Source organism: Lagenorhynchus albirostris, chromosome 9, assembly GCF_949774975.1.
Source record: "Lagenorhynchus albirostris chromosome 9, mLagAlb1.1, whole genome shotgun sequence".
Taxonomy (NCBI): domain Eukaryota; kingdom Metazoa; phylum Chordata; class Mammalia; order Artiodactyla; family Delphinidae; genus Lagenorhynchus; species Lagenorhynchus albirostris.
In genome coordinates this window covers 3,394,770-3,405,455 of record NC_083103.1, presented here as the reverse complement: position 1 = coordinate 3,405,455, position 10,686 = coordinate 3,394,770, and the positions used below count along the sequence as shown (strand labels likewise).

Sequence of the window (10,686 nt, the reverse complement as noted above, 5' to 3'; positions counted from 1 at the left end):
TTCGTTCTGTTTAGATGAAGCCACCCAAATTGGGGAAGGCCATCTGCTTCTGTTAGTCAATTCAAACGCTAATCTCTGCCAGAAACACCCCACAGACACACCCAGAAATAATGTTTTACCAGCTATCCAGCCACCCCTTAGCCTAGTCAGGCTGACACGTAAGATTAACCATCACAAACACCATCTATCTGCAGGATACCCCCAATTTCACATTTCCCGCCCAGATCTCTGTTCCGAACCCTGGTCCACACATCCCACTATCCAGTCAACATCTCTACTAGCTCCTCCCCCAGACTCACCCTGATCTCAGGTGGCTGTGAGTGACCACAGTGAGCGGCAGCTCGAAGTGGGATCTCAGTTCCCTGGGAATTGAACCCGGACCACAGCAGTGAAAGCACCGAATTCTAACCACTAGACCACCAGGGACTATTGGCTAGGAGCAGGGCCCTGGCTCTCATCTACTTTGAAGAAAGAATCAGCAAAGAGATGAAAAGTATTGAGGCAAGTAAAGTGTTTATTAGGAGAGAAGAACAGAAAGCACAGGCAGGCTGAGAGAGAGAGAGAGAGGCGTGTGCTTTTGGGCGTGGTTTAAACCATATGGGGGAAGTTCTTCTAGGTTTCCTTTGGCCAATCAGCTTGCTTTGTCTGGCTCTGAGTCCATATCTGGTCTGACTCAGGGCCCTCCCCTGTGTGCACATGCATCTTTTAGCCAAGATGGATTCCAGCGCAAGGGTCTCTGAGAGGTTAACAGAACATATTATGGTCTGGCGCCCCCTCCCTTTAACCTTTCTGCACATGCATAGTCTGGGAGGGAGTCTCCTTGGCCCCGAGAATGAGAACTGTGTGGTCTCTTTGTCTTTTATGCCAGCAGGGCTCAGCCCCTCTCTGTTTCTGCCGTTCCCGTTCCCTTGAAGCATCCACAGGAGACAAAGTCCAGCTGCTTATCCTGTTCCTGTTATTATCTTTATTTTTAAAGCATAAACAGGAGGTTAGTTGTAAATGTCTAAACTGGGGCCCGTCTATCTCCTGCCTCAACCCCACCCACACCCTCCCCAGGTCAGCCAATGGACACTCCAACTTTCAGACCTTACAAGCATCCTCAGTGCCTCTCGTTTACACACAGCCCCAAATCAAAAGAAGGCTGCGCCTCTCATCTGGATTACTGTGGAGTCTCCTGGGTTCTACCCAGTGATTCTATAAAAATGTAACTCAGAGGGCTTCCCTGGTGGCGCAGTGGTTGAGAGTCCGCCTGCCGATGCAGGGGACATGGGTTCGCGCCCCGGTCCGGGAGGGTCCCACATGCCGCGGAGCGGCTGGGCCCGTGAGCCATGGCCGCTGAGTCTGCGCGTCCGGAGGCTGTGCTCCACAACGGGAGAGGCCACACCAGTGAGAGGTCTGCGTACCGCAAAAAAAAAAAAAAATGTAACTCAGAGCTCACGGTAGCCTTACACTAAGTCCCCTACATGCAAACCAGTTTTGTTCCGAGAGCTTGTTCGTAAGTCCAATTTGTTTGTAAGTCCAACAAAGTCAGCCTAGGTACCCAACTAACACAATCGGCTATATGCTACTGTGCTGTAATAGGTTTATAATACTTTTCACACAAATAATACATAAAAAACAAAGAAAACATTTTTAATCTTACAGTACAGTACCTTGAAAAGTACAGTAGTACAACAGCTGGCATCCAGGGGCTGGCATCGAGTGAACAGGCAGGAAGAGTTACTGACTGGAGGAGAGGAGGTGGGAGATGGTAGAGCTGAAGGATCTTCAGCAGGAGACGGAGGGCAAGCTGCAATTTCACTCATGCCTGACGCTGATGGCACAGGTTCTAGTTCTTTGCTGGATTCAATTCTATCTACCCTCTTGAAAAAATGATCCAGTGATGTCTGGGTAGTAGCTCTTTTTTGCCCATCATAGACGACACGGTAGCACTGGATTGCATTCTGAATGGCTGCTGCAACCTTCATGTACCTCATGTACGTTCGGGTCCTGTGCCTCAAAAACTAACAGTGCCTTCTCAAATAAAGAAAATCCCCTTGGGCTTCCCTGGTGGCGCAGTGGTTGAGAGTCTGCCTGCCGATGCAGGGTACACGGGTTCATGCCCCGGTCCGGGAAGATCCCACATGCTGCGGAGCGGCTGGGCCCGTGAGCCATGGTCGCTGAGCCTGCGCGTCCGGAGCCTGTGCTCCGCAACAGGAGAGGCCACAACAGTGAGAGGCCCGCGTACTGCAAAAGAAAAAGAAAAAGAAAATCCCCTTGCCATTTCCTGCATCATGAATCTCTTTGGTTGTCCAGTTACTTGTTCTTCCTCTTGTCTCTCTTTGTCCTTTCTCTGGGCCTCCAATTCCATCAGGTCTTCATTAGGAAGTTCCACGTTCGCATCTTTGAAAGTTCGCAACTTGAAGGTTCCTACGTAGGGGATTTATTATATTCATAATGACCAAAAAGCAGAGAAAACTGAAAGATCCATCCACTGATGACTGCATACACAAATGTGGTCCATCCGTACAATGGAATACTACTGACCCATAAAAAGGAAAGAAGCACTGTCACAGGCTACAAGGACGAACCTTGAAGATGTTACGCTCAGTTAAAGAAGCCAGGCACAAAAGGCCACACAAAAGTGTATGGTTCCACTTACATGAAATGTCCAGAACTGTCAAATCCAGAGAGACAGAAGTAAATTAGTGGTTGCCAGGGGCTGGAGAAAGAGCGAGGGAAAGCAAGTGATTAATAATGAGTACCAGGTTTCTACATGGGCGAGACGAAACTAAAACTAGCAAATGGTGGGGATTGCACAACCTTATGAATATACTAAAAACACTGAGTTGTACACTTTAAAAGGGTGAGTTGTAGAGAATGTGAATTACATCTCAATTTTATATATATATATATATACTTTTTTTTTCCTCTAGGTAACTCAGATGGCTTCACTCTTCCACTCACCCTCTGCAGGGTCTCAGGGACAGTAAAGCCGCGTTCTTAGCTGGCTCCTCCTAATTCACCCCCTCCACTCGCTGGCCACCCCATTTCTCCCCGGCTCTGCTCCTGCAACCTCCGCCCTCCTCTGCTTCTGCTCTTGCTGTGGCTCCGCCCTCTTCCCCTCAAGCCTACACACCTGGTCCCTCACACCCGGCACGTGCACCTGCACCTTGGGACCCCGCCCTCGCAACGTGCGCCGCCCCACCTCCACACTCCCCATTCCCCTATCCTCTTGGCCGCGACTCGCATTAACTTCTGGCTTTCCTGCACTTTCTTATCAGTGTTAGGTAATCTTGTGTCCTGATGCTGTAAGCTCCAGGCAGGCCGGGCCTTCGGCACTTTGTTCCCGATTTGTCACCAGAACCTACTGCGTGGTACACAGTAGGCGTCAGTAAACGCTAATAAGCATTCAGAAAAATAATGAGGATAACTTTAAAAAATCAAGTAGTTATTAAACTTTTAAAACTAAATAAAACTCTGAATAGTCTTTTCTGCACACTGATTTCCAGGGGACACTAAAGGACATGCATTTTCACAAATGTTAATAAATAAATGCATTTATTATCGGCATCCGCAGTGCAACTTTCCACAGAAAACACAGCCCGCGCCCGGAGCGTCGGGACACCCAAGGCCGCACGCCCCCACCCAGAGAGAAGGACGTCAGGGCGCAGGCGCAGAGGTCGGGGTCCCACCGCCGTCAGCATGTCTGGTGCGCCTCCTGGCGGCGGCCGCAAGCCACGCCCCCACCCCCGGGCGGAAATGGCTACTGTTGGACTCGGGGAGCATGCGCGAGTTCCGGGAGTTCTCGCGAGAGAAAGCGGCCCCAAGGGAGACTTCCGGTGAGGGGGGCATCAGACGCTGGAAGTGGGAACCTCCGCCGGTAGGCCGAGGGGCGCAGGGCGCTAGAGGAGGCGGGCCAGAGAGCGGGCGGCGGGCCGGTCCGGGGGAAGCCAGAGGAGGGCCGGGCCCCGCCGCGCCCGCCGCCATGGACCCGTTCCTGGTGCTGCTGCACTCGGTGTCGGCCAGCCTGTCGAGCAGCGAGCTGACTGAGCTCAAGTTCCTGTGTCAAAGCCGCGTGGGCAAGAGAAAGCTGGAGCTCGTGCAGAGTGGCCTGGACCTCTTCAACGTGCTGCTGGAGCAGACCGAGATGAGCCGCGAGAACACCGTGCTGCTCCGCAAGCTGCTCGTCTCCCTGCGGCGCCAGGACCTCCTGCGACGCCTGGACGACTTCGAGGCGGGCGCGGCGGGCGGGGCCGCGCCGGAGGAGCGAGGTGGGGGCGGGGGCCTGAGGTCTCGGGGTCAGGTGGGGCCGCGCCGGAGGAGCCAAGGCGGGGGCGCGGGCCTGAGGATTGGCGGGGCGTGCGAGGCCAAGCCCGAGGAGCCAGGTGGGGGCGGGGCCGCGCCGGAGGAGCCAGGTGGGGGCGGGGGTCTGAGGTCGGGGGGCGGGCGGGGCCGCGCCGGAGGAGCCAGGCGGGGACGGGGGCCTGAGGACTGGGGGGCGCCGGGGGAGGCAGGGTCAGCTGGACCAGCAGTAGTTTCGATCTCCCGGGTGCCTAACCTTTTCCGGGTTCGGTTTGCGTGGGTTTTCTCTAAACAGCCCTGGGAGACAGACGGGTAATATACCCACTTTGCAAATGGGAGAACCATAGTGCACAGAAGTTAACAGCCTAAGTTGCAGAGCATGGACACCCATCCCCCAGCCTCAGTATTTTCTCCACCTCCCCCCTCCCTCCGGGTGAGTTAGAGATTACTCGAAAGGAAAGGACATTGCTAACCTCCTGGGTGGAGTGGAAGTACACCAGAAGCGTCACAGCAGGTACGGGTTGGTTGATAAGGGACAGTTTTTGCACAATGGGCCATCAAGGCGTGGTCCTGGCTCTGCCGTTGTCTAGCTGTGTGATCTCAAGAAATAACTTACACTTACCTTCCGTGTCTCCATTTCCTCTTCTGTACAAGTGATCAGTAACGCAGGTGCCGACCTCACAGAACTGGAGGAGTTGGCACACAGGCTGACAGCATATCAGGGATTTGCATTTGAAGATGCAACTTTGCAGGAACCTTCCAAGAAGCATTTTGTCCTTTCTCTTCTCCCTGCCCCCGTCCAGAAACAGCCTTTTGTAGTCTGTCATGCTGATCTCAGTAGTGACCTTTCAGCAGATGAGGACATAATAGCCAGAGACTGAGGACTGGTGTCAGTCAGGACATCTTCCAGAGTAAGAATCGGGGTGTTCAGGGCTGGCGTACAAATTACCGTATCTTGGTGGCCTAAAGCAACAGAATTTGATGCTCTTACAGTTCTCGGTCCAGTAGTCAAGTCAGGGTGTCACTAGGCCGTGGTCCCTCTGGAAGCTCTCGGGGAGGAGCCTTCATGCCTCCTCTGGTTTCTGGGGACTCCAGGCGTTGGCTTGTGCCCACATCGCTCCAGTCTCTGCCTCCGTGGCACGTGGTCTTGTCACTGGATTTAGGGCTCACCTGGATAATCCAGGATGATCCCCTCGTCTCAAGATCGTCAACTGAATCTCATCTACAAAGGCCCTTTTCCAAATAAGTTAACATTCACGGTTCCAAGGGTTTGACGTGGACATACGTTTTAGGGGCCACCATTCAACCCACTGTAGGGTGAGATGGGGGAGCAACTCCATCTCCCTGTCCTGAGTAGGTATCTCCGTAACAACACACCCCAACCGTTAAGTCTTCAGAGCAGGCCACGCCTCTTGGGTAGTGTTTCAGGGTGTGGTTAGCTGGGGCAGGATTGGCCTCTGCAGGAGGACCTCTTGGTACCCAGCCCTTGGGTCAGCACTGAGGAGCCCATCAGGGAGTGTGGGGTAACCTGTCTCCTAAAGAGCTCCCGTACTCTCTGCTCAGTCATTGTGTTCTTTCCCTCCCCAGACCTGCGGGCAGCGTTTGACATCATCTGTGATAACGTGGGGAAGGACTGGAGGAAACTGGCTCGTCACCTCGGAGTGTCTGACGCCAAGATTGAAGCCATTGAGGAGAAGTATCCCCGGAACCTGGCAGAACAGGTGAGGGAGTCGCTGAGAGTCTGGAAGAACAGCAGGAGGGATGATGCGGCCGTGTCCCACCTGGTGAGGGCGCTCAGGGCCTGCCGGCTGAACCTGGTGGCAGACCTCATCGAGGAGGGTCAGCGGGCCCGGGCCCTCCAGAGCGACAGTGGGGACCCTGTGTCGCTCTCTGAGTCCTGGGACTCAGACTCGCCTGCCTCAGGGGCCTCCCGATGACCCAGCTGCTCTTCTCCAGGACCAAAGGCATCTACCCACCCTGAACTTCGGTTCCCTCCACCGCAGTTAACCACGTCCCATCCATGCCAGCGCGTGCAGACCCGGCAGGGAGCCGGGTGACGGCCCACGTGGGCTCTGGGCACTGTGATCAGCCTCAGGGAGATGCTTTCATCCCCGTTAAACGAGTTCCTACCGGAGGACATTGCGAGCCACATCTGACACGTAGGAGGGACCTAGATACTAGTTAGGGTTAGAAACCTGGTCGTTGTCCAAGTGCGGAAGTGCAGAGTGGAACTGGAGGCAAGTCAGTAGTGATGGGGGAGTTGGGCTGGTAGCCAACGCTGTCCAGCTCTGGAGCCCACGCTTGGAACCACTGGCTCCTTCTGCCAGTGGTTGCCACGGTTGCCAAAGGCTTGGAGGCTGGCGGTGTAGACCCGTCTCCCAGGGCAGGTGGCATGGGGGTGAGGCGATGCCTGTGAGGTGCTTAGAAGATGTGGACACAGGGCTGGGCAGACGCTAGTTCAGAGAAATATTATGATTCCTGTGATTCCCCAGTGTGTTACTATTTTGTGTCAAAACCACTATCTTTCTGATAACAGAGTTGGCAAGGGAGCTGGAGCCTGTGATTTTAAGAAGTAATCTTTCTTCCTGCTTCTCAGGTAACCCTATTGAAGCAAGGGCCTTTACAGAGGAAACCTCCACATTACAAAGATTTTTTTCTTCCCATTGATGATGATTTCATTTTACATGCTCTCAGAATTCCCATTGTAGTCGATTTCAGCGTCCCTTGAAGGTTATTACAGGCCCAACCTGGGAGCAGCGTAGCTGCATTTCATAACAGCTCCGGGGACCACTAACAAGGGGAGTGTTTATGGGGGTGGGATGAATTAGGAGATTGGGATTGACATACACACACTACTGTGTATTGTATAAAGTGGCAGAGAGCCCAGCGTTCTTGCCTTGCGCCTTCCTGCTGTGACCTTGGGAAAGCTACTTGTGATGTCATGCCATGCCGCCTTGACCTTGGGTTGCTGAGACCGTAGCAACACTCACCACCAGGCTGTGGACCCAGCCTTCAGCACATACTTAGTGCCAGGCACTGCTAGGAGCTGGGGTCATGCAGCAGACAAGACAGAAGTGGCCCTACTCTGTTGACCCCAAAAGCCTGGCCGGGAACACGGGTGTTAACCAATTCATCGCAAGTTTGGGAGTTGAACCACTTCAGCCCCAGAGTGGCGTGGCCTGGCCCGGTTTATGCACTGAATATTCCCCCGCCTGCCAGGAGCATCTGCCTGTTCAGGACCTCGGGTCAGGGCTAGTTCTGTGGATAACACATACACACATCATCATCATCGTCAGTAAATGAGAGTGGCTTGGCTAATGGGTCGCTTTGGGACATAGGTGATCTGGAAAATGTGTCCACGTTTCTTGAACAGAGGCAGATTTCAGAGGAGGTGCTAATCTTCTTATGGTTTATGGCATATGCTACTGAAATGTGAGGTGCTGGGCACCCTGGCCTCTGGCCTGCATCCCCCAACACGGTTCCCACACCTGGAAGGAATGTCTGCCCTCTGTCACACCAGGTGTTCTCATGGAGGCTTTGACAGCACGTGCTTACAGCACTCAGGATTTTCCAATGCCTGGGACCTGGCACTGGACCGACTCCGTGCCACTTGAGGTGAGGCGCTGGTCCCCCTGGGCACTGACATCCCAAGGCTTCCCTCAGGGAGCTGCTCTGGTCCACGTGGTGAGGATGTTGGAGCAGCCTCAGTAGACCGGTCATGTGACCTAATCTCACCACCCAAGGCACAGATCTGAGTTCCAGGACAGAAGAGGTGATGGATGAGAAGGCACCTCCTTCCAGCATTGCTGTCGGCCTCCCAGGCCCTGGAGATGGGCCAGCCGTGGTGGCTCTGGGCCGCTGGGGCAAAGCTGCAGAGCCTGGTGGTGGGTGAACTTGCACAAGAAACTGGTCCCGGAAGGTGGGAGCTCAAGGCCAGCTAGAATCCTCCGTTTGTTCAGTCCTCAGTGGCCAGGGGGCTTCCACTGTAGCTGCGCTGCCAGGCATTGAGGTGAGACCGAGCAAGCAGGCAGCCTGCCCTCAGAAAGCGCAGGATTTCCCCACTTTTGTGACACAAAAGGAAAAGGCACAATAAAGGTGTATAGAGTGACTTCCCTGGTGGTCCAGTGGTTAAGACTTCACCTTCCGATGCAGGGGGTGGGTAGGAGAGCTAAGACCCCACGTGCCTCGCAGCCAAAAAACCAAAACAAGCAATATTGTAACAAATTCAATAAAGACTTTAAAAATGGTCCACATCAAAAATAAAAAAAAAAGGTGTATAGAAAAAGCACAAATGCTATACGGGCCCTAAAAGTGGAAAGGTACACAGCAAATTTTGGAGAACAATTCTCTGAATGATAGTTTTTCTGTATGCTATCCAAATTTTCCCCGTTTCTGTAACAGTTTCAGTTGTCCGCCAAATACCAGTCCCAGGTGTAACGTGGACCGTCATGGGGGGTGTCCTGGAGAGCAGGGCGCCGCGTGGGCTCTCGAGCCTGACAGGAGTGTGAACCGGGGGCTCTGTCCCTTGGGGCTCCACCTCCCTGAAAAGGGGCCATTAGATAAATAGGAAGTGCTTGGCCAAGTCTGTGGCACTATTTTTACCTTAAAAACAAACACACGTCACCCAGAGCCCCAGAGGTCCGCCAAAGGCTGTTCTGCTCTGTGTGGTCTCAGAACATCGAGCCCGGCCTTTGTGCGGCTTGCGGGATCTTAGCTCCCTGATCAGGGATTGAACCCGCGCCCCCTGCAGTGGACTCGCAGAGTCCTGAGCACTGGACCGCCAGGGAATTCCCGTTCCGGGTCTTCTCATAACCCCTCCTGGGACAGACGTGGTTGACATCTAACCAGAACTGTGACCCCGGGGACAGGTCAGCTACACCCCACGTAGGCAGGGAGCTGCTGCCGTTTTTGGACAAAGATTTCTCACAGCAACTTTCCAAAAAAAACCCATCCCTTTTTTTTTTCAGTCACATAAAATTAATTTTTTCTGATAAAGCTGCACACAAGTCATGTGGTTTACTTGGAAGTGAAAGTTAAGATCCACGTTCTGCTCTCAATCCTTTTTCCCCTGAGAAGAAGGGAAAGAAGGGTCCAAGTGTACGCGGTTCGCGGGAGATTTCCCGGCCGACGAAGGAGGATTTGAACGAGTGTTTCCTTGACAAGGGTCGCTCCCTCTCCCGGCCCACAGGTTTCCCGGCTTCACAGCCTCCCCCTGCCACCTCGCCAGGCCAGCCCTGCTCCTGGGCCCCCGCCCCCTCCAGACTCTTCCGTTGGGGCGGGGGCTGGCAGCTCCCCTCCTCCCTGCTCTCCCCGCCGGCTGGCTTGCCTCCCGTCCGCTCCTCTTCCTCCCAGGCGACCCCACGGCCACCCCCAAAGTGCACTGCAGAGTGGAGGCTGCCGGTCCCACGGTGCGCTCTCCTGGTTTGTGTGGCCTCTAGGGCACCTGTTCTGGCCGCTCCGCTCGGCCTCTTTAAGCTGTCCCGGCACCAGACCCCACCCATGGGAGGACCTTGGCCTCGTCTCTCCCAGGTCCCTGGTGCCTCCCATCTCTCCCTCTCTCTCTCTCTCTCTCTCTCTCTCTCTCTCTCTCTCTCTCTCTCTCTCTCTCTCTCTCCCTCCCTCCCTCTCCCCCTCTCCCTCTCTCCCTCTCTCCCCCTCCCTCTCTCTCTCTCTCTCTCTCTCTCTCTCTCCCCCCCCTCCTCCCCCTCCCTCGCTCCCTCCCTCTCTCCCCCCCTCTCTCTCTCTCCCTCCCTCTCTCTCTCTCTCCTTCTCTCTCTGTCAGATAGCTGGGGGCAACGCTTGCCATGCAAGGGAGCGGATCACAGATTTCTGGGATTCGGACGTGGGCGTCGTGGGGGCAGGTGTTCCGCGGGCCCCTCCCTGGGGCTCGCGCTCCCGTGCGCCACAGCACCGGCTCCTCTGGACGCTACCTCGCAAGCCTCTCTCGTTCCCGCCCCGCAGCGGGGCTCCACCCTTCTCAGGACAGCCCCGCCTCTGCCCCTTCTGTCCCGCCCCATCGGCCGCCAGAAATAGTCATGCTGCAGACTCCTGACTGTATTCCTAGAAACCGCAAGCTCTCTGCACACATTTTTCAGTTTTGTGTTTTTCTTCCCATGATACGTATTCTGAGTCATCTTGCTGACTGCTTTCTAACCACAGGATTCCTGTGTGCATCGAGTTTTGGAACAAGACAGGCAAGCGTGACGCAGGGTAGCATGTGCTTATTCGAAAATGTCCAGGCACCCTACATCGGCCGGAACAGGCAAAACTTCTCTTTTACAAGGAAAATGTGCAATTGAAACCCGTTTTCGTCAGAGAAGCCCTCAGTTTCTTAAGTCAGTGACTACGTTAATACACTGTGGCAAGAGTCCCACGTGGGTACCAACCACATTAATTGTCACC

At 54.4% G+C, this 10,686-nt stretch overlaps 1 protein-coding gene and 1 long non-coding RNA gene across 4 annotated transcripts; one reads left to right on the top strand and one right to left on the bottom strand.

The window, feature by feature from the left end:
- Window positions 1–384: 384 nt before the first annotated feature.
- On the bottom strand, window positions 385–4,280 carry LOC132525536 (uncharacterized). Its single transcript, XR_009542284.1, has 3 exons — window positions 3,628–4,280; window positions 1,653–2,701; window positions 385–962 (listed from the first exon to the last, which is right to left on the bottom strand). It is a non-coding gene; the product is annotated as an uncharacterized LOC132525536 (long non-coding RNA).
- FADD (Fas associated via death domain) lies at window positions 3,790–10,429 on the top strand. 3 transcript variants are annotated; one of them, XM_060158286.1, is made up of 3 exons: window positions 3,790–4,253; window positions 5,872–6,005; window positions 10,067–10,429. In XM_060158286.1, exons 1-3 carry the CDS (start codon window positions 3,968–3,970, stop codon window positions 10,334–10,336), a joined length of 690 nt encoding a protein of 229 aa, XP_060014269.1. In that variant the 5' UTR covers window positions 3,790–3,967; the 3' UTR covers window positions 10,337–10,429. The 3 variants fall into 3 exon arrangements, with proteins under 3 accessions (XP_060014269.1, XP_060014271.1, XP_060014270.1); XM_060158288.1 differs by lacking the exon at window positions 10,067–10,429 and adding an exon at window positions 4,939–5,195 and having other exon boundaries at window positions 5,872–6,009; XM_060158287.1 differs by lacking the exon at window positions 10,067–10,429 and having other exon boundaries at window positions 3,793–4,253; window positions 5,872–6,947.
- The last annotated feature ends 257 nt before the right edge of the window (window positions 10,430–10,686 follow it).